This window comes from Trachypithecus francoisi, unplaced genomic scaffold (assembly GCF_009764315.1).
Source record: "Trachypithecus francoisi isolate TF-2019V2 unplaced genomic scaffold, Tfra_2.0 Lachesis_group20, whole genome shotgun sequence".
In the NCBI taxonomy this organism is placed as follows: domain Eukaryota; kingdom Metazoa; phylum Chordata; class Mammalia; order Primates; family Cercopithecidae; genus Trachypithecus; species Trachypithecus francoisi.
This window is the reverse complement of record NW_022681466.1, coordinates 59,650,938-59,673,888: the sequence shown is the minus strand read 5'-3', so window position 1 is coordinate 59,673,888 and position 22,951 is coordinate 59,650,938. Positions and strand designations below refer to the sequence as shown.

General features: G+C 41.0%; 1 protein-coding gene across 2 annotated transcripts in view; it reads left to right on the top strand.

Moving 5' to 3' along the window:
• Nucleotides 1–22,951, top strand: part of MYOCD (myocardin) — a 101,029-nt gene that overhangs the window by 28,668 nt on the left and 49,410 nt on the right. For both annotated transcript variants that reach the window (XM_033184513.1, XM_033184514.1), the window contains exons 2-3: nt 10,584–10,649; nt 21,366–21,421. In XM_033184513.1, the coding sequence (XP_033040404.1) occupies nt 10,584–10,649; nt 21,366–21,421 (122 nt within the window). The remainder of the gene's footprint in view (nt 1–10,583; nt 10,650–21,365; nt 21,422–22,951) is intronic.

Sequence of the window (22,951 nt, the reverse complement as noted above, 5' to 3'; positions counted from 1 at the left end):
CTGGGAGTGGAAAGAAGGCATGGGCCAAAAAGTCACCTTCTGTTCAAACAGTATTTTTAGCTCTGATGGATCAATGGAGGTTTGCCAAGAGCTCTGGGACACAAATGGGTGCAGCAAGCTGAAAGCAGGGAAGGGAAGGGAGGCTCTGCTCAGCAAAGCACAAAAAGGCATCCAGGAAGGGGCCAAGCAAAAGCTGCAGGTGGCTGTGCTCAGATAGCAAAGCAACTTCACCAAGCATAAGGCCACTGGAGCAAGGTTTCTCTCTGAAGTGTCAGGACTGTCCTATCTGCAGTGGGAAGCAGCAGAGAGGGATGGGTTCGAGCTCAACCTCTCGTATCAAAGCTCAGCCGAACCTGGAGAAGAAGACACCCCAGGAACGAATTCCACTGCTACGATCATCCGGGACTTGGCTCTCTGCCCGCTCCCTTTAGAGTTAGACCCTGACCAGGCAGCCAGGCCTCCAGCTTCAGAGGAGAGAAAGATTCCAGTAGCTTCCATGTGATTGGAGCAACAAGGCTAAGGGAAATGGGCAACCTGGTCATACTTTGTGGGAAGATCAGAACAACCTTTTAGGAGAGCTATTGTCATACGTACCAAACGCCTTGAAATTTGACATTTCCTGTGACCAAGTCATTCTACTTCTAGGAGTGTTTCTTAATGTCATATCAAAGACGTGGCCAAAAATCCACTGGAAAGAATGTCCACTGTGATTTTTAATGTTAAAACTTTAAAAAATCTAAACATTCAGTAATAGCCAATGGTTTCAATGACTTATGGAATAACCAAAAAAAAAAAAAAAAAAAAAAGGAAAAAGAAAAAGAAAGGAAAGAAATACTCTACAGCTACTAAAATAGCATCATTTGATGGGTATTAAATGGCATATGAATGTATCTTTGATATATTACTAATAAAAATCAGCTAATGAAGGAACCCTTATAATGTGATCCCACACAAACATATAGGATAAAGGACCTCAACTTCATGAATGAAATATTAGCAAGAAGTATCCCTAGTTTAGAGATTATCTTAGTCTGTTCAGACTGCCATAACAAAATGCCATAAACTGGGTAATTTATAAGCCACAATAATTTATTTCTCACCGTTCCAGAGGCTGGAAAGTTAAAGGTACCGGCAGGTTTGGTGTCTGATGAGGGCCCCTTTCCTAGTTCATAGAAGTCCCTCTCTCACTGCCTCCTCCCATAGTGGAAGGGGCCAGACAGCTCTCTGCGGCCTCCTTTACAAGGGCACCAATCCCAAAGATGAGGACTCTGCCCGCATGACCTAGTGACCTCTCAAACTTCTTAACACCATCATCTTGAGGATTAAGATTGCAACGTGTAACTTTTGGAGAGACACAAACATTAAGACCAGAGCAGATAAGTATGTTTTCTCCTAGAAGCTTTTCTATATTTTGCAATGTTTCTGCATTAAGCGCATATTGTTTTTGCTTCTTATCCCTTTATCCCTTTGTGCTACATTCTAAGAGGACAGTTTAGCTCAATCTTCTAGTTCACAAATTCATTTTTAGTTGAGTTTATTGTGATGAATGAATTTTTACTTTGCGATTAGTGTTAATAGGAAAGATACTATTTTTTGAATTTTAATTTTTTAAATTGTAGTACAATACACATAAAATGCACCCTATTAACCATTTTAACTGTACAATTCAGTGGCATTAAGTACACTCACACTGTTGTATAATCATCACTAAGATCTTGCAAAGCTGAAATTCTGGTTCCATTAAACTATAACTCCCCATTCTGTCTTCTCCCAGTCCCTGGAATCCCCCTTCTACTTTCTGTCTCTATGAGATTGACTACTCTAGGTACCTTATATAAGTGGATTTATACAGTGTTTCTACTTTTGTAATTGGCTTATCTCACTCAGCATAATGTCTTCAAGTTTCATCCATGTCGTAGCATGTCAGAATTTCCTTCCTTTTAAGGCTGAATAATATTCCTTTTTTTTTTTTTTATGACAGAGTCTCGCCCTGTCACCAGGCTGGAGTGCAGTGGTGCAATCTCGGCTCACTGCACTGCAACCTCCACCTCCCGGATTCAAGCGATTCTCCTGCCTCAGCCTCCAGAGTAGCTGAGACTACAGGTGCATGCCACCATGCCCAGCTAATTTTTGTAATTTTTTTTTAGTAGAGACGGGGTTTCACCATTTTGGCCAGGATACTCTCGATCTCTTGACCTCACAATCTGCCCGCCTCAGCCTCCCAAAGTGCTGGGATTACAAGTGTGAGCCACCGCACCCAGCCCCATTTTCTAAATATACTACATTGTGTTTATCCTTCGTTCATTGATGGATACTTACGTCACTTCCCCTTTTGGCTATTAAGAATAATGCTGCTATGAGGGTAGACGTACAAGTATCTCTTCATGTCTCTGCCTTCAATTCTTTTGAGTATATACCCACAGGTGGAATTGACGGATCATACAGTAATACTGTGTTTAATATTTTGAGGAGCTGCCATACTCTTTTCCACAGTAGTTGCCCATTTTGTATTCCCATCAACAGCACACAAGGGTTTTTATCTCTCCATATCCATGTCAACACTTGTTTTCTGTTTTACGGATGGTAGCCATTCCTATGGGTGTGAAGTGATTAATGTATTATTTTTCTGTTGATGAATTCTCTTGCCTGTTTCTGAGAAAGGCCTGTTCCCTTTGTTCATATTGTTCCCTTAAGGGCATGTTCTTTCCTTTGGTTAAGTTTGGAGTCTGTGTTAGCCAGGATGGTCTCGATCTCCTGACCTCGTGATCTGCCTGCCTTGGCCTCCCAAAGTGCTGGGATTACAGGCGTGAGCCACCGCGTCCGGCCTAGGTATACATTTTTAAAACTGTCATTTCTGTTATTTATAGGAATCAGGTGTTTGCTGAGTTTGCCGTCTTGAAACAGAAAATATTTGGTATTTTTGCTACTAAAAAAATAGAATAGGAAGTATAAATTACTACAAATTAGCACCTAGAACCAGATTGTGGCTTACGTTAGAATTTAAGTAAATGAAGAAGTTGACATTATACATCAGTAAGCAAAAGAAATTTTTTAATAAGTGGCAGTTATATATAGTTTCCCAACTATTTGGAATAAATTAGAGTTACAGCCTAGCCTCAAACCATATACCAAATTCCATATGCAGAGATATCATAATCAAAGGCAAAGAACGTGCACACATAGGTTAGCCTCAGGAGGGGCAGGATGAACTGGAAAAGAGAGTTTGTGTGGGGAATAATGGGTACATAGGAAAAGACCTCAAAGGCTAGAATAAGGAGTCACCACAAGATGCTATACCAAGTAATCTTATAAAAAAGGAGTTTGGGGAAATTGATCTGATAATGCTGTGTAATGTGTATTGCGAGGAGAGCCCACTAATAAAAATAAGAAAAGAAAGATGTGAGATGGTTTAATCCAGATCTGAACTGACGATTCTTCACTTTTGTTAAGTCTCAGAGACTTCCGCAAATCAGATAAAAGTCATAAGCCAGTCCATAGAAATATGCATTTACACACATGCAAGCAACATTTTTGCATACAGAGTCAGAGATTTAACAGGGTCCCTGAAGACCAAGTTCTTGAGGTGGGAGGGAGAGGAATTTATTTTGTATTCGGGGAAAATGGAGTTTATCTCCCCAGCTAGCATGTCACGGTCGTGAGGATAGTCACTGTCCTGTTCACCACTGTATGCCAACAGCAAGCAATGCTTTCACTTAGCAGGCAGTCTACTATGTAATGAATGATTGAATGAATGTAATGAATTCATGCCTTCAATCTTTAGAACTGAAAAATCCACACACAATTAAACAAAAAAAAAAGAATTATGCGAATGGGTGATGTCAAGTAGTCCAGTTATTTCTCCATATCGAAGCAAAGAAATTTTGTCTCCTACCAGACCCTCTTTAGTGTCATTGTTATGGAATTTTTCTCTCTGTTTTCTTATCTTCCCCTCTCCTCTGATAATTTTTTTTTTTTTTTTTTTTTGAGACAGGGTCTTGCTTGTTACCCAGGCTGGAGTGCAGTGGCTCAATCTTGGCTCACTGCAACCTCCGCCTCCCAGGTTCAAGCGATTCTCATGCCTCAGCCTCCCGAGTGGCTGGGATTACAGATGTGCGCCACCATGCCCAGCTAAGTTTTGTATTTTTAGAAGATATGGGATTTTGCCATGTTAGCCAGGCTGTTCTCAAGCTCTGACCTCAGGTGATCCCCCCTGGCCTCTCCAAGTGCTGGGATTACAGGCATGAGCCACCATGCCTACCCTCCTTTGATAATATCTCTCTCTTCCTTTAGAAATTCTGTTAAAAGGTTTTGTGGCCACTTGCTTAAAGATGATGCCCGAAATCAGTGTTCCAGCCCTGACCTCTCAGCCTTTCTCCAGCCCTACATCTTAATTGTTTATCAGGCACCTTGTTTCTTATTGACCAGGACACCAAAAATTCAGATTGTCTAAAACTAAGCTCATCATTTTTTCAGAGTTCTCTGTCAACTTGATTATAGCATAACTCTAACACATGTTTTCAGAACCCTAGTCTTTAAGCTTTAAACTAAAGGAGCTTAAATTTGGAAGCCGTGGCTTTCTTTGGGAATCTAATGTGTGCTATGGACCCATACCCAAGCAAAAAAATGCATATATGCAGATATAGTCGCATTAAGTAGCTGTATTTCTTGCAACATATCCAAAGATCCCAGACTAACAACCCCTTGAAAGATAGTAGTATGTATTTGTTTGTTTGTTTCTTTTTTTTTTTTTTTTTTTTGAGATGGAGTCTTGCTCTTGTCACCCGGGCTGGAGTGCAATGGCACAATCTCGGCTCACTGCAACCACTGCCTCCCAGGTTCAAGCAATTCCCCTGCCGCAGCCTCCCGACTAGCTGGGACTACAGGCACACGCCACCACACCCCGCTAATTTTTTGTATTTTTAGTAGAGATGGGATTTCACCATGTTGGCCAGGCTGGTCTTGGACTCCTGACCTCGTGATCCACCCACCTCGGCCTCCCAAAGTGCTGGGATTACAAACGTGAGCCACTGCAACCAGCCAGTAAGCATATAATTCTGTCCTCCTTCACGTCACCAAAATCTTCTAATTCTTTTTGTTCAAAGTGTTTTTAATGTTTTCCCCTTTTGTTTCCATTTCCACTGCCTTTGTCCAGTTCAATCTAAGTCAGAATGACTTCATAGCTAGAGAACTGAAAGAGTCTTCTAATTGGCTAACTCTAACGATGGGAGATCTTTATAAACTTTTGTCTTCATTTGATTAAGATCTATGATATTGAAAGACAATTGAGAATTCTTATTTATAATGGTTATAATGTATAAAATGTGTTGTTTAATGGAAAACTTGGAAAACAACTTGTTCCTATCACATTTGGATAAAAATTCACCAGTAAAACTGCCTGGGCCTGAATATTTTTGTATGTGTGTGGGGGGGGGAGGGGTTATAATAATCAATAATGATTTAATAAACATATTGCTATTCAGACTTTCTGGGGTTTTTTTGGTATCAATTTTGGCAAGTTTTAGTTTTCAATAAATGTATCCACTTTAAGTGTTTAATTTATTAGCACATATTTGTTAATGATATTTTCTCATCTTTAATGTCTAGAATATATGGTTATAACACATTTTTTAGTCCTGTTATTGATAGATTTTATTCTCTACTTTTATAATCAGGTACTTCGGGAGGCTGAGGCAGGCGGATCACTTGAGGTTAGGAGTTCTAGACCAAACTCACCAACATGGCAAAACCCGTCTTTACTAAAAATACAAAAATTAGCCTGGCATGGTGGCACACGCTTGTAATCCCAGCTACTCAGGAGGCGGAGGCAGGAGAATTGCTTGAAACTGGGAGACAAAGGTTGCAGTGAGCCAAGATCGTGCCACTACACTCCAGCCTGGGTGACAGAGTAAGACTCTGTCTCAAAATAAATAAATAAAATAAAATAAAGTCAGTCTAGTTAGGAGTTTTCCAGTTTTGTTGATCTTTGCAAATAACTAGCTTTTGGCATTGTTAATTTTCTCTACTACTTGTCTGTTTTCTATTATAAAGATTTCTGCTTTAATCTTTATTATTTCTTATTTCTACTTACTATGAGCATACTTCTTTTTTATCTTCTTATGGTAGAATCTTAGGTCATTGATTTCAAACCTTTCTCTTTTTCTAATATAAGTATTTAAAACTCTAAGTTTCCCTCTAATCACTGCTTTAGCTGTATCTCGTAAGTTGTAATATGGGTTATGGGAAATTGTGACATGAAATAGTTATAATATGTTGTACATTTTTTATTATTCAGTTTAAAATATTTTTTATTGGCCGGGCGCGGTGGCTCAAGCCTGTAATCCCAGCACTTTGGGAGGCCGAGACGGGCGGATCACGAGGTCAGGAGATCGAGACCCTCCTGGCTAACACGGTGAAACCCCATCTCTACTAAAAAAAATACAAAAAAAAATTAGCCGGGCGAGATGGTGGGCGCCTGTAGTCCCAGCTACTTGGGAGGCTGAGGCGAGAGAATGGCGTAAACCCGGGAGGCGGAGCTTGCAGTGAGCTGAGATCCGGCCACTGCACTCCAGCCTGGGCGACAGAGCGAGACTCCGTCTCAAAAAAAAAATATATATATATATATTTTTTTATTACTCTTGTGATTCTGTTTTGACTATGAATTATCTAGAAATGTATTGCCAAATATTTTTGTTAATAGCATATTGCTTTTGAGTAATAATTCCAGTGTGGTCAGAAAATGTATTCTACATGATATCAATTATTTCAAATTTATTAAAACATATTCTATGGCCTAGTATACATTGGTAAATGTACCATGTACACTTGAAAAGAATGTTTATTCTGCAGTTGTTGGCTGTAGTGCTAAACAAGTATTAATTATATCAAAATGTTTGATATTATCGCTCAAATCCTCTATGTCATTAGTATTTTTTAAAATCTAATTATGTCAGATGTTGAGAGAGGAGTCTTAAAATCTCCTACAGCCATTTTGAAATTGTCTATCTAGTCCTTTAATTCTGTCCATTTTTTTCATGTATTTTGAGGTTCTGTTCTTAAATGCATATCCATTTATAATTGCTATGTCTTCCTGATGAATTCTCCCTCTTATAATTATAAAATTTCCATTATTTATCTCTAACAATACTCTGTGACTTGATGTCTATTTTATGTGACATTAATATAGTTATTCCAGCTTTCTTATGCTTGCTGTCTGTATGGTATATCTTTTTTCCATCTACTTACTTTCAACCGATCTGACAGTTTATATATAAAGTGTGTCTCCTGCAGACAACATATAATTGAATATGGCTTTTATAAATTCTTTCTGATAAACTCCGTTTTATTTGAGCATTTCAACTATTAAAATTTGACGTAATTATTGACATGGTTGGATTTGGATCTACCATTATATTACTTGTTTTTTGTTTGTCCCTATGCTTTCTGTTCCTATATTCCCCCTCTCTTTCCTTCTTTGGATTACTTGATACTTTTAGTATTCCATTTCAATTTATAGGGTGGTTTTAGTTATATCCTTTGTGTTCTTATTATTGGTTACAGTATAATCATTAATTACGACTGTCTACCTATAATTAGTATTATACCACTGCATGTAAACTATAGAAATTTGGCAGTCATAAGAAGTCCTGGGCCGGGCGCGGTGGCTCAAGCCTGTAATCCTAGCACTTTGGGAGGCCGAGACGGGTGGATCACGAGGTCAGGAGATCGAGACCATCCTGGCTAACACGGTGAAACCCCGTCTCTACTAAAAAATACAAAAAAACTAGCCGGGCGAGGTGGCGGGCGCCTGTAGTCCCAGCTACCCCGGAGCCTGAGGCAGGAGAATAGCGTGAATCCGGGAGGCGGAGCTTGCAGTGAGCTGAGATCCGGCCACTGCACTCCAGCCTGGGCGACAGAGCGAGACTCCGTCTCAAAAAAAAAAAAAAAAGAAGTCCTTTACGTTATCACTGTAATCTGTATTACATCTATGTTCCTTAAGAGCATCGCAAGACAAAGTTATAGTTTTTCCTTATAAAGTTATATATGTTTAATTAAGAAGAAATATAAATATCTTTAATATTTATTAATACAGTTACCATTTCTGACATTCTTTATTCATTCCTGAATATCTGTGTTATCTTCTGGTATCATTACCCTTGAGCCTGAAGAATTTACTTAAGCATTTCTTGTAAGAAATCATATTATTTTTTCTTTACCTGAAAATGTCTTTATTTCGCCTTCATTCCTAGAGGACATTTTCTATTCTGAGTTCGTAGACTGGGGGATGCGGTGTTTGTTTGTTTCTCTTTTAGTTTTTTATTTTCTAGCTTTCATCGTTTCTGAAGAGAAGTCTGTGGCTATTTAAATCAACACTTTTTTTTGGCCCGGCGCGGTGGCTCAAGCCTGTAATCCCAGCACTTTGGGAGGCCGAGACGGGCGGATCACGAGGTCAGGAGATCAAGACCATCCTGGCTAACACGGTGAAACCCCGTCTCTACTAAAAAATACAAAAAACTAGCCGGGCGAGGTGGCGGGCGCCTGTAGTCCCAGCTACTCGGGAGGCTGAGGCAGGAGAATGGCGTAAACCCGGAGGCGGAGCTTGCAGTGAGCTGAGATCCGGCCACTGCACTCCAGCCCGGGCGACAGAGCGAGACTCCGTCTCAAAAAAAAAAAAAAAAAAAATCAACACTTTTCTTTATACAATGTGTTGTTTCTCCCCCACCTGTTTTTAAGATTTTTCTCTTTATCTTTGGCTTCAGTCATTGGATTATTATGTATCCAAGTGTGGTTTTCTGTGTATACATTTGGTGTAGGGTTTATTGAGCCTTTTGAATCTGTACATTTTTTTCACCAATTTCAGGAAGCTTTTGTGATTTTGAAATTGTCTATTTATTCTTTTAATTCTGTCCATTTTTGCTTCATGTATTTTGAGGTTCTGTTCTTAAATGCCTATCCACTTATAATTGCTATGTCTTCCCTCTTATAATTATGAAATTTTCATTCTTGATCTCTGACGATACTCTGTGACTTGATGTCTGTTTTATGTGATGTTAATCTGCTCTACTTCAATTAAATTAAAACCTGCTCTATGGCTCTGCTATACTTCTGAGACCCTAATTACCTAACATTAAACTTTTAGATATTGTCTCACTGGTCCCTAAGGCTAACGTTAGACTTTTAGATATTGTCACACTAGCCCCTGAAGCTCAGCTCATTTTTTTTCATCTTTTTTCTGTCTCTTCTCCAGTTTGATCTATCTTCAAGTTCACTGAGTCACTCCTTTGATATTCTTCTATTAAGTCCATTCAACAATTTTTATTCCAGATACTGTATTAAGTTTGAATGTTTCTACTTTGTTTCTTTATGTGTTCTATTTTGCTGCTGAGATTTCTTATTTTTTGTCCATTTCTTTTACTTCATTGAACCTAGTTGGAAATAACTATTTTTTAAAGTATTTGTCTGATAATTTCAACATCTGACTCATCTCAAGGTTTGCATGTGTTCATTGTCTTTTCCATTTAGAATTGGTCACATTTTCCCAGTTTTTTGTGTTAGAGTATTTTAGATTGTATTCTGGACATTGTGAGCCTTACGTTATACAGACTCTGAGTTCTGTTGCAGTGCTCTGGAAAACACAGTTTTTGTTTTAGCTGATGATTAATCCAAGTGGATTCAGACTTTAAGATCTCTCGTCAATGTATACAGAGAAAATGGAATATCCATGAGGAGGAGTCTGAATTTCCAAAGATAGAATGTGTTTGGAGGAGTGGGGCAATGGGAAGGAGAACATTGTAAATACTGCCCTCAGAAGTTAATAATTCAATATTATTTAATTTTTACCGTTACATGTATATGATATATATAATTTGTTTGTGCTATAGATACATAATATTGGGAACATACTTATATTTATTTATAATATATAATTTTGACAGTTTTACAGTGTTTTAATTTTTCTAAGAAAAAGCACAACCCCAATAGGCCTTTGAATTCCCAGGAGAATTCCAGATTCTCATAATACTACCACTTATCAAAATGTCTTTACATGTGCCACACATTCTGCTAAGCAATGTGCATACACTGTTTTATCAAACTTTATAGCAAGAGCGCCAGGTAGGCATTATTTTTATTTACAAATGAGGAAACTGAGGGTCAGAGAGGTTAAGCAACTTGCTCAGGGATACATAGCTATTAAGAGGGTAGAGATGAGATTTGAACCTAGGTGGAACTCTGTCTCCCCTTTTGATATCATTGGTTGCCACCCAAGTGGCATTAGATGATATTTATCTTACAAATGACAGAGTGTGGAGAGAGAGAATGTAGCACTGCAAAAATAACATGCGCTTCAAAGAAGAGACAAGTATTCTAATTCTAGTTTGGGACAGACTTACTGCAAAACCTTGTAACTTTCTCAACTTCTCTCCTTCTTCTTCCACTGTGTCTACAACAGAAATTAAAATGTACTTCATAATAATTTTCAGAACTCTTTTAGAAATAAAATGAGATGAGCTATGAATGTATAATGAAAATATAATGATTGTAATGATATTTAGCCCAACTCACAAACTAACACTTCCTTTTCTAAGTTTTACAGTTAAGACTTCAACAAAGAAGGACTCAGGAACAACTGGCTAACCAAGGCTTAATACCACGTGAGTACCTGCATCTCTTAATTACTGATGTACATAGGGCCACACCATTTGGGAGCTGGAAAGTGCCTCAGAGGTCATTTAGTTTAAGCCAATGCAGTGGTCTCCCAAGATCTTCAAAGCATTGGTATCAGCAGAAATCCCAGACCTTGGATGCTTTGCCCCAACTGCCACCTACTCACCTGCAAGGGGCTCCTTTTAATGATACTGGTTATGCCTAAAATTCCAATGTAGTGGATTTGTTCTCAGGATAAACACAATTCATTATGGGCACCCCTGACTCATCTACTTTTAAAATTGGATATAATTAATATTCATTCCAGAAGCATCAATTACATCATCTTTTTCTCACCTCCTCAGTTTCAGTTCTGTTTGGAGTATTTGAGTCCACAAGTAATTGAACATTGGTCAAGTATTTCCTCTCTAGAAGGTGGAGTGGCAATACCATTTTAGCATAAATGATATAATGTTGAATTACTGGCCACGATCTGGGTAAAAGAAGAAGGATTATTGTGTATTTTAGAAGATCTATTTTAAATTGTCTACCAATTCAACAATGAAAGCTAATTCCTGGTTATCTGTGGAAACAGAGAAAAGGGTACTCTGGATGAATAAGTCATGGGTGAAGTTGCTCCAGGCCATAGATTCTAACTTCCTCGCCAATAAAATTTAAAAATCAAGATCTGGCCGGGCACGGTGGCTCAAGCCTGTAATCCCAGCACTTTGGGAGGCCAAGACGGGTGGATCACGAGGTCAGGAGATCTAGACCAACCTAGCTAACACGGCGAAACCCCGTCTCTACTAAAAAATACAAAAAACTAGCCGGGCGAGGTGGCGGGCACCTGTAGTCCCAGCTACTCGGGAGGCTGAGGCAGGAGAATGGCGTAAACCCGGGAGGCGGAGCTTGCAGTGAGCTGAGATCCGGCCACTGCACTCCAGCCTGGGCGACAGAGCGAGACTCCGTCTCAAAAAAAAAAAAAAAATCAAGATCTATAATGACTTGTGCAGAAATTCAGGTGTCTGTAAAATGCTGTTGTGACTGTTACTTCAGAGTTCAGTACACAACAAGCAAAAGTTTGCCCTTGAAAAACTGTAGTGTAGTTAGTTATATGGAAGCCCTATGTGTCGGTCTGTATAGTGTAGTTAGTTATATTGGTTAGAAAAAATGTTGCGTAGTTAGTTATGTGGAAGCACTATGCCCCATAGCTAAACATTGAAAGTTTAGTCTTTGTCTCAGAAACAGAACAAAACTAAGAATTTTTCAAGCCTCTTGTTTTGTAATTCAAAAGTAATCCTTTGTTCATGGCTGAGCTCTACAAATAGTAAACAGTATGTGACCTTAAACTGGGACAACTCTGTTAGAGGTTTGTGAAGTACAAAAGAAACAGCTCAGCCTGCTATTTCAAGGCTGTTTAAGCAACGTTGACAACGATGCTGAGAAAGCAAAGGAGCAAGTCAATGTGTGGCCTGTTTCATCTTAGCCTTTCCTTGGAGGTGCTAAAGACAGGGAGAAACCAAAGGTCTGCAGATGTCAGATCAGGTCAAGACAATTTCGCTCAAAGCTAATAATCTGTCCCTTCACTGATGTTTCTCTCTCTTTAATTCTGGAAAGGCAAATGGAGCAGATGGACCCAGGACCTTTCCGTAAGCCCAAGTTGTACACACCTGATTTAAAGTTTGACTCATGTGCTTAAATACTCTGGGCCTGGGTCTTGCAGCTGGCATTAGGCTGAGAATAAATATTTTTTGAAGGATATGGGGTTAAATCTGAAAATTAGTGGAAACACCCAATGAAGATGGTAATTAACGCTATCATACATTTTAAAATAACACCTATCATGTAAGTTATATAAGTCAAATGTTCATTTGTATATTAGAGTCCTATGAAGATACAATATTTTGTTCTGCAGGAATTCCAGAATCAAATAATATGCATATTAACAAAATACCGCTCTTAACTCAAATTTTGCATCTTTAGTCCATTGCATCATTAAGATAATTTCTAGAAAAAAGAATCCTACAAATCATGAAATAATAAAGCATTTTAAAATCACACACTATGACGAAGGCTTTCCCCAATCTTCAGCTACCTCCTCTCAACCAGGCTTTCCAAGAGTGTAGATTCTGCTACGGAAAAGTGTCCAAGTCATGACAGGTGCACACCGCAGGCCCCGCCTGTACAGATCTTTTCTACTCAGCTCTTCTCAGGAAGCTAGAGACAGGATGCATCTCTTCACCTGCTGATGATTAGCGTCTTCAGCCCAGTGAGAGATGAAACATGCAATCCACATGCATTTCAGCAGGGCAGTGTGTTTCCTCTGGCACCTAAGGAAACATGTCTAAATGCAAACGACGGGGAGAAGGAAAGAGGAACCAAGGGCCTCAGGATGTTTTCACTTCAATATAATTCAACAAATTTTATTATAAACCAGGCTATATACAGGGGACTGTGCCAGGCACTTTAGGGATAACGATAATAAGCAAGATGGCCCCTCAGAGAGAGTCAAGATATTAGGGAGAAAGTTGATAAGAAGCACACAGAAGCAGGCCGGGCACGGTGGCTCAAGCCTGTAATCCCAGCACTTTGGGAGGCTGAGGTGGGCGGATCGCGAGGTCAGGAGATCGAGACCATCCTGGCTAACATGGTGAAACCCCGCCTCTACTAAAAATACAAAAAAAAAAATCAGCCAGGCCTGGTGGCGGGCGCCTGTAGTCCCAGCTGTTCGGGAGGCTGAGGCAGGAGAATTGCGTGAACCCAGGAGGCGGAGTTTGCAGTGAACCGAGATCGCGCCACTGCACTCCAGCCTGGGCGACAGCACGAGACTGCGTCCAAAGCCAAAACAAAACAAAAAACCATAATCCAGTGTGCAACTCATTACCTTACACAAAAAGACTTTATTTTTTCATTCTATTATTTACATTTTTTGAAACAGAAAGTGAAAGAAAAGGAGAAAGGAAAGGAGGAAGGAAAAAAAGTTAATATTCCTTAGAGCCTACCTAATTCTGTGATTTTCTAATTTTTTAATTGTTAAATCTTATGCACTATATATATGTGTGTGTGTGTGTACATATATACATATATATATGCACTGGCTTAGGCAGTGTCAAGGGTGTCTGCCCCATTTGCTGGGCCCCTCCTCATCCCTTCCAGAAGCCCCCTGATAATTCTCTCTGCAGTGCTGGTTCTCCTCAGAATAGAGTTTGAAAACCCCTGACCAATCCCAATCCCTGTTTGTCTTTCTTGTTCATGAAACTGAGGTTGAAGAGGCCTAAGAGATTTTTCCGATGTCCCAAAGCCTAGATCTCATGTGGTTCCATTTTCTACAGTTTCATTTATGAGAATGTAAAACCATGCCAGATAAAATTATTCATAAAATCTTGCTTTATTCATAAAATTTGAAATAGTTGCAGTCTTTTTAAACATGCCATAAATTGTCAAAACTCAAAGCTGATGGCTAAGTGAACTGTTAATTGTCTTGTCCTTATCAAATAGCAATATTATTATTATTTTTTTTTTTTTTTTGAGACAGAGTCTCACTCTGTCGCCCAGGCTGGAGTACAATAGTGTGATTTCAGCTCACTGCAACCTCTGCCTCCTGGGTTCACACCATTCTCCTGCCTCAGCCTCCCGAGTAGCTGGGACTACAGGTGCACGCCACCATGCCTGGCTAATTTTTTTGTATTTTTAGTAGAGACGGGGTTTCACCATGTTAGCCAGGATGGTCTCGATCTCCTGACCTCGTGATCCACCTGCCTCGGCCTCCCAAAGTGCTGGGATTACAGGCGTGAGCCACCGCACCTGGCCAGACTTACTATTCTTAACTCATCAACAGAAGCACCTGCCGAGAATTAGTTGTGAGTTTTACATTAGGTTAAATCTTCAGGGCTTATCCACTGGATAACATGCAACTCCCTCCTACTGGGGAGGAGCTGAGGCCAGAACCTGTGTCTCCTGATCCCTGCCTAGGCTCCTTTTCTCAAACGTTCAAAATGGATCGCTTGGCCTTTAAAAACACTTACTTATATTGCTATCATAAGGCATTTTACGGCCAAAAATTTCAGTTAGAACTTGGAAAATTTTAAAAGTGTATCATGTGAAAATGCCAAAGATAAACCGATGATTTAGATGCAATGGCTTCAAGTTCTACATCATCATCTATGCTTTGCCATGATGAGCATCGAATGAAAGATTTCACTGACTTACCTGTATGGCAGGTCTCCCTTCAATGGCATTTCCAAATTGATAATTAAATTATGAGGCTCCTCCCCCATTGACTCTAATGAGGTGAGTCATGCGTAATTCTAGTGAAACTAATCCAAATGGATTGAAATTTTTTTCCTTCCCTTTTCCTGGGCATGCATCCTGCAAGTTTGGAGCTTGCTGCAGAGTAATAAACAGTCGTTAGCAACCAGCAACAAATTCTTTTTTATAATCCTCGTGAATCACTTCTCTTAAACATTCGCTTTGTTCTTATGTGTGGGCATTATGAGTTTAGGCTAATTTCCCTCTTTACGTGCTTTGAATGAATTTAAAGGCACCATCACTTGATTTTTAATCAAGACGGGCAGGGTTCTGAGGCCAGGATAGAATCACAGGAACAACTTTAAATAGCGGGTAAAGGGTTCTCAGTCCAGGTGCATTTACAATGGCAGTTGTGAAATTCACATTTTCAAAATCGGCATGAAACCTTAATGAAATATCCTCTCAAAGTTAACTTAGAAATAGTACTTACAGGACTTATTGTTTAGATTTATCTCCAAAATCTCACCTCTAAATCTCAATATGGAGATTTCAGATTGCCTACTTCGCCATCATCAACCAGGATTCATAGGAAATGGTTTCACTATCCTTCCCTTTTGGGCTCAAGGTTGCAAGAGGACATCAAGGTTCTCTACATTCTTGTGGCATTAGGACAGAGGCCACCTCCTTCCCTAGACCTATTGGGCCTGTTCATTATTTCTTATGCAAATTTTCTCTCCTGCAACTCTTCTCCCTGGGTATCACTCTCCTGGGTAAAATTTTAAATAACACCATTTTATTCCAACCACTTCAGAAGACTTGATGTGGAAAGATGACCAGCCATGTAAATCAGACTCAATAAACTGGTCATAGAGCATTTCAATAAATATTTATTAATCCTTTGCTGTGAGAAAGGCTCGGGGGAACACACACAGAGAAGTCGGACTCAACTTCTGTTTCAAAGTGCTTCCAGTCTAGGAGGGGTCCCAAACCACCCCCATTTAATCATCTCATTTAATAATTTTGGACAACTTCGCACCACTACATAAGAATGGGTAGCCAGGAAGATTGAAGGAAAAGTCACTTTTTCCTCTCCCTCTGCTACTAAAGTCAATCTATGGTGTTTCACCCAGGGGAGAGATGTAAGAAGGTTTAATTTATTCTCCTGGAATACAGAAGATGAGATTAGAGAGCTAAAGTGGATTTGAGAGGACCCGGGGCCCACAGAGGCTGCTACGTGTCCACAGAGTCTCAGAGAAAGCCGCTGCTGGCCAGAATGAAATGGCTGGGCAGCCTGGTTCCATGATCTGATCAATGTAAATGAATTTAAAGATACAATGAGCTGTCTATGAATGGTGCTGCCTTTATTTTTTTTGCAGACTAATCCAAGCTACAGCAGCCACATACTTACTGCAAAACCTTGGTAAATCCCTGAATTTTGTGGTACTTCTGAATAGCAAGAATGACCGGGGCAATTCCCGCACCCCTATCACATGCAGCTTCACGATAGTTTTGAGAAGTTGACCGGACAAAGTCTCTCTTCCTTTTCTCAGTGCATTCATTTGACTTGGCTTTTCCCTACAGCACCCTACCACACACTGTCGGCTGTTTGAGCAGTACACGGCGCAAGGGAATTAATCTGTCTGCCTCTTCCCTTCTTTCTAACATCTCAAATTCAGAGATAGAGAAAGGTGCCCTGGATTTTCATGTCAATCCCATTTGGGTCAAAAATCTTACCTTCCTTCTTTTCACCCCATCTCTCCTTCAATTTTCCCATTTCCCTGCTCCTTAGAAACTAGAAAACCAGTAATTACAGGCACACTTTGAATTTGTCCTTGTACCCTCCTTCTGAGAAATTCCAAAGTGTTCGCAGATGTTGCATCAGATTCTCCAACTGCGCTAGCCAGGTCTTGAACATTACAAAGCTACACTGGGAAAGGCACTGTTTTCAGACCATTAAGACTATCATTTGGGGTAACAGACCCTTAAGACTATCATTGAAGTACTGAACTAGCAATTTTTTTCCAAGCGTAAAAGAAAATATAATCTCCAAAGCATTATCATTATACGTAGTATGTATCCTGTTTGAAAAAAAAAAAAAAGTTCTTGTGACCCAATTTGTCTTTAAAAGCAAGATGGAGAGAAGACAAGCATGAATAAGCCCATTTTTACAAGTGGGAAAGTGAGAGCACAGGAAAACTCTCAGGCTTACTCCAAGTTATACCACAAGTAGATGGCAAAGCAAGAGCAGAGCTCAAATGGATGGTTCCCAAAATTTTAAGCCACCCAGGACTTCTTCAGTTCTACCCAACACCGCCATAGGTCTTACGTTTAAAATAGCGTTGTCTTCCCTGTCCCCCTAAAGAATAATAATTAATTATTAATCCACGCATTTTTAAATAGTTAATTTTTTGTTTTTAAGTTAATTTTCTAATTCATGGTATATAAATTTACCAGCTAGTGCTTGTTGATGAGAACTACCGGAACTAAACCAAGTCTCTATGATTCCGGGCAGGAGCAATGAAAAGTGACAGCTTTGTTAGTCTAAGCAGCCTTTCTCTGGGCAGACATACTCTTTCTCTTCAGCTTTTTGAAATGCTGAAAATCAGTCCTGGTCATTCATTGCTCCCGTTTGGAAGTCCTAGGTTCCCAGCACTCCTAGATCAAGATCCACTGGACTTATAAATCCCATCACAGCAGTTCTGAAGCTTTTGCATCAGAATCACCCAGAAGGCTTGTTAAAACACAGATTCCTGGGCCGTACTGGCAGAGTTCCTGATTCTGTGCAGCTGGGTTGGGGCCCAAGAATTGGGATTTCTTTTTTTCTTTCTTTCTTTCTTTTTCTTTTTTTTTTTTTTTTTGAGACAGAGTCTGACTCTGTCACCCAGGTTGAAGTGCAGTGGTGCGATCTTGGCTCCCTGCAACCTCTGCCTCCTGGGTTCAAGCGATTCTCCTGCCTCACCCTCCTGGATAGCTGGAATTACAGGCTCCACCTAATTTTTGTATTTTTAGTAGAGACAGGGTTTTACCATCTTGGCCGGGCTGGTCTTGGACTCCTGACCTCGTGATCCACCTGCTTCGGCCTCCCAAAGGGCTGGGATTACAGGGGTGAATCACCACACCCAGCCAAGAATTGGGATTTCTAACACGTTCCCAGTTGCTGAAGATGCTGGTCCGGTGGCTGCACTTTGAGAACGCTGCACTCATTGCTGCCCTCAAGTCTCTAGCTCTTTAATTCTGCCTCTTGGTCCTGTTAGTAGCAATGGATCTGGGATTGCTCCAAGCCTGCGGCTGAATGGTCCCATTAAGAGAAGTCAGGGCCTGCACCAGGCACAGCCCAACACCAGGTACAGCCCTGCTTCTGCTGGCAGAGCTGTCCAACTCCAGGGACCCTACGCTGTGCTGAGGAGTGAGGCCCCTGCCTTCACTGAGTTCTCTGTGGCCCCACGGCCTGTTTTCTCCTCTTTCTGGGATCCTGCTGGAGGCATGAGGTTACAGTGGAGAGCAGAGGACTGCAAGAAGACCGTTCTTATCTCGGAATCTTTTTTCTAAGTAAGCAAATGTTTATATGCTCAGTTGACCCAAATTAGCGATAGCTTTGGGGACAGAAATAGGAATAGCCTGCAACAAAACTCTGAGGCAAGAACACAAATTCCCTTGTGAGGAGTCATTAATCTTCCTCTGGGGGGAACGAGTTATATGTGTGGCTGATTGAATTTACAACAGTATTTTAATTCAAAATCACATGGAGTTTTTTTAAAATGTAGAATCCAAATTCCTTTTCAATCTTAAATGTCAAAGTTCTTTAAATACAGAATGTTGCCATTTGATACTCCCCAGGCTGGCAGCAGAAGTGGTTTTTTATGTATTTTCCAAAAAGCCAACTGAGAGGTGGGGAGCGCCATTGCTTTTGTTGGCCTTCATGGGAGGTGGCTAAAACCCACGGTCTCTGCGGTCACTGAGAAGGCAAACCTCAACCCCAGGTCCATGGCAGGATAGTTTTCCATGGTGTGACCTCAAGCCAGTGCCCCATATAACACCCCTTAACCTCTGAGGAGAAGAGCATGTGGTAAAATACAGCATGTGGACCTCTCTGGCTTTCCTCCCAAGTCCTTGCTAAATGGAGATAGTTTCTTCCACCCTGTGGCAGAAGATTCCAGAAGACCTTTGTGCTCCTGGCATCAGGGAACTGGACCGTGTGAATCATCTCACAGGGGAGTTATTAACACCAAGAAGTGATGAATTGTAGCTCTATGAAGCTGAGATACAGGAAATACAGTGTTTCTTAGAACAATTAATACGCTTTGCTAATAAGAATTGAACAGCCTCAGAGACATGAGAACCCGTTAAATTCCTCCTAAACCCCAAGCCCAGTTAAAACCAATTGTGTTTGGAATGTCAGAGATATCCCAAGATCTATTCATGCTATTCCCTTCAGGGAGTTTCTAGATGAAAAGGGTATGCTATTCTTTTTAACCACCTAATAAGACTACACGAAGATCGATTCCTTTTCTGGGTTATGTAAGTAATTAAACTACACCAATATGCAATACCTAACTAAATGATTACCAAGAGATAGGACAGAGGAAAGACCTATTGATAAAGATTGTATAGATCCACAATGGCCCACTGGACTTCAAGCAGACTTTGTATCATAATCTGGTTGCTTAAGGGGAAAGGGAGTTGCTTTGCAGAACTCCCTCGATATAAATTCCACCTGCGATCAAATGCAGGAAAAGGCAAGCCTTATTAAGGATGATGACCAGACCCAACTCAAAGAAAATGCATGAGCAACACAGGACAGCTGCATATAAATTTCTCAGAATCACTGAGTTGGGAGAAATGGGAGAAAAGGGTCATCTAAAAAGGGAGGTTTTGCAGAGAAGCTCATTTTAAGAGTAAAAAGCAGAAAGCAAAGACAACTGTAAAACAGTTTCCAGATCAATGGTATTCAAGAAGCGTGTTCATTTTTTTTTCTATAAGAAGGGAAGTCTCTTAATCTTTGGTCACAGTGAGAAGGATGCCTGTCAACTATTTTTGGCACAAGGAAGCCAGATGGGGCAGTTCTGCAACATTGTTAATGTTGGGGTGAACAGGGAGATTTATAGAGAGTGTGACTTATTAACTCCCCAAGCAGCATCCTTAAAGAGGATACTATGGCCAACTACCATTATGGTAGCCACCGTGACTACAACTATGTCTGCTTGATCTCCAGCAAACCCTGCTGAAAACTGTGTCCAGATTCAGCATGGTCTTAAGGGTTGAATGAGGCATGTGTGCACACACACACGCACATACACACACTCACACACACACACACCCTGATCTGGTCAGAAACCTAATTTTTGTGCTGGCCAACATTTGGAAGAATATTGCATTGCCTGCAGCTTACGGTAAACCACTGTTCGAGTAATATTGGAACTCTGGATCATGTAATTCCTCAAGTTGTCCAGACATACAATTCAGAGGGACAAAAATCAATGCAAGTCTGTAACTGCTAATCCACCTTATCACTTATCATGAAAAGTGATTATTTGTGGCTCCTGATTGAGATTGTTCTAGATTAGGAAAATCAAGGCAAAATATAGAATTTTGCAAAATGATGTTCTATTTCTTTGCTCAAAAGAGTTTAATAAACCCCCATAAGAGGTGCTATGAAGTTGTGATGAGGAGGAGGTCATGGGAAGAGAGTGAAGGCTGGCATTCTGTCCAGGTTGTTCACAGCTGCCGTGTGTTCTGTACGACTGACCAGTGCCTGTGTCTACTGGTTGTTAATATTTTACATACCACACCTTGAAAGAGGTTAGAGTTGTCACAGGACCTATGTTCCCAGCCCTAATTGATCCTGAGCAAGTCAATCAATTTCTGTGGACCTCAGTTTCCCCATTCTGTTCACTGTTGGAGTTAACTTCCCTGTCTCCAAGGTTCCTTCCAGCCCTCAAAGTTTCATTCTCTGCTTCTCACTCAACACCCTCGGTTGCATGTTCCTGACCTACCAGCCACACACTTTATCCAGAGTACAGTCCCTTCCTCCAAAGCACCACCCCACCCCACAGACACAGACCACAGTCATCCCCTGAGCCTTTTGCACTGTAGGACAGAGCAAAGTCAAAGAGGGTGTTAGTTACCCAAGTCTACACCTCTCCCTCAAACCAGAGCATTCTTTCTGTTTTCAGCTTTCCACCACCCCTTCTATTTCCTCCAGAACTTGGAATGCCCTGCTTCCATCACTTCTCTTCTTGTTGCACATCCTGCCTCTGCTACTCCCCCTGTTTGAGGCTTCGATTCCACTTCCTCTGTCTCCTATGGCTTCAGGGCCGCTGGTGTCCTCCAGGCCTGTCCTCTCTCATTGCTTGTGGCCTAATAAAGGCAATCACCTCCCTACTGTGCATAACTCAGCAAGCACACCGGCAAACTCTGCGATACTGACCGATGCCCTTAACCCAGTCTCCACTCATGGTTTTGTGTGTCTGTTTCAGCACTGAAACGTCCAGCTGAATTCCATGAGCAAAGAAAACATTTGGAGAGCGACAAGGTAATTTTTGCACGTCTTTACCCAAGCTTAGGCTACAGGTTATGAAGCTCTGAATGCTAACCCTTGGCGGATGCGTGTAGAATTCCTACAACAAACTCAGTCAATTTGTCAGTCCCCTGCCCTCATATCATATGGAATCTGATTCCTATTAACCAGTAACTATAAAAATGGGATCAACTATGTTAGCTTTGAAACTCCTATTTTGTAGCTTTTTTTTAAAAAGTCCCCCATTTTTCTGATGTTGGAAGAAATTACAGTAAGGATGCACTAGAGTCAAAAACACTTTAGAGAGGGAAGTGGAGTCAGCTTTCAAGCTGCCTTACCTTTTATTCCCGTCATTTTTTTTAACAACAATCAGATTTTTAAAAATCCAATTCGGCCGGGCGCGGTGGCTCAAGCCTGTAATCCCAGCACTTTGGGAGGCCGAGACGGGCGGATCACGAGGTCAGGAGATCGAGACCATCCTGGCTAACAGGGTGAAACCCCGTCTCTACTTAAAAAATACAAAAAAAAACTAGCCGGGCGAGGTGGCGGGCGCCTGTAGTCCCAGCTACTCCGGAGGCTGAGGCAGGAGAATGGCGTAAACCCGGGAGGCGGAGCTTGCAGTGAGCTGAGATCCGGCCACTGCACTCCAGCCTGGGCGACAGAGCGAGACTCCGTCTCCAAAAAAAAAAAAAAATCCAGTTCAATGCTAAGGCATGGTTTATGCATACAGAACTTATTTGTAGCTACTTAAAGGCAAAAGGTTATTTTGCTTTTTCCCTTCTTTTTTGTAGCATTCGAGGGTGAGATTTGGCATATATTCTGTACCTTCATAACAAATCTCTGCAACCTGAATTTGTCAATGACATATTAATGAATACTATTTAGCAAGTATCAACACTTTGAGTGAGAAGGAAAGGCAAAGAGAGTATCTGCCTGCCGGTGTTTCCTTGCCTGAGAGTGCTAGCTTTGCAACTTGTCTGTGGGTAGAGAGGAAGAGGAGGGATCTGCTACTCTTCAAAGTAGCTCACAAGTGGCTGTGATTCCTACTACCTGGAGAATAACAAAGAACAGCAGACTCTTATCAGAACTGGAGTGATTCCCAGACCCCTCTCAGGGGGCCACTGGGAGATCTACTACAGTGAGATTAAAAACCCAGAACTAGACATCAGAAACCTGGGGTCCAGTGTTGGCCCTCCCACAGCCTGCAGCAGCCCTACCAACAGTCCCATCAAGAAGATAATGAGACTGGGTAAATAACCTATCTCTTCATGCCTGTCCAACTCCTGGTGGGCCTGAATCTGTAGGCTTTACATTTTCACATGTCCTAAAAGGGAAGTCAGGTGAATAATGGGAAAGAGGCATACGTTGTCCTGTTATTTTAGATTTAGGCAATGTTTTAGCTCTGATCTTGGTTAATTTTGTGACTGTTTTCAGAGGAAAAGGAGGCTGGGTGCTGTGGCTCACAGCTGTCCCAGCACTTTGGGAGGCTGAGGTGGGCAGATTGCTTGAGTCCAGGAGTTCAAGACCAGCCTAGGAAACATGGTG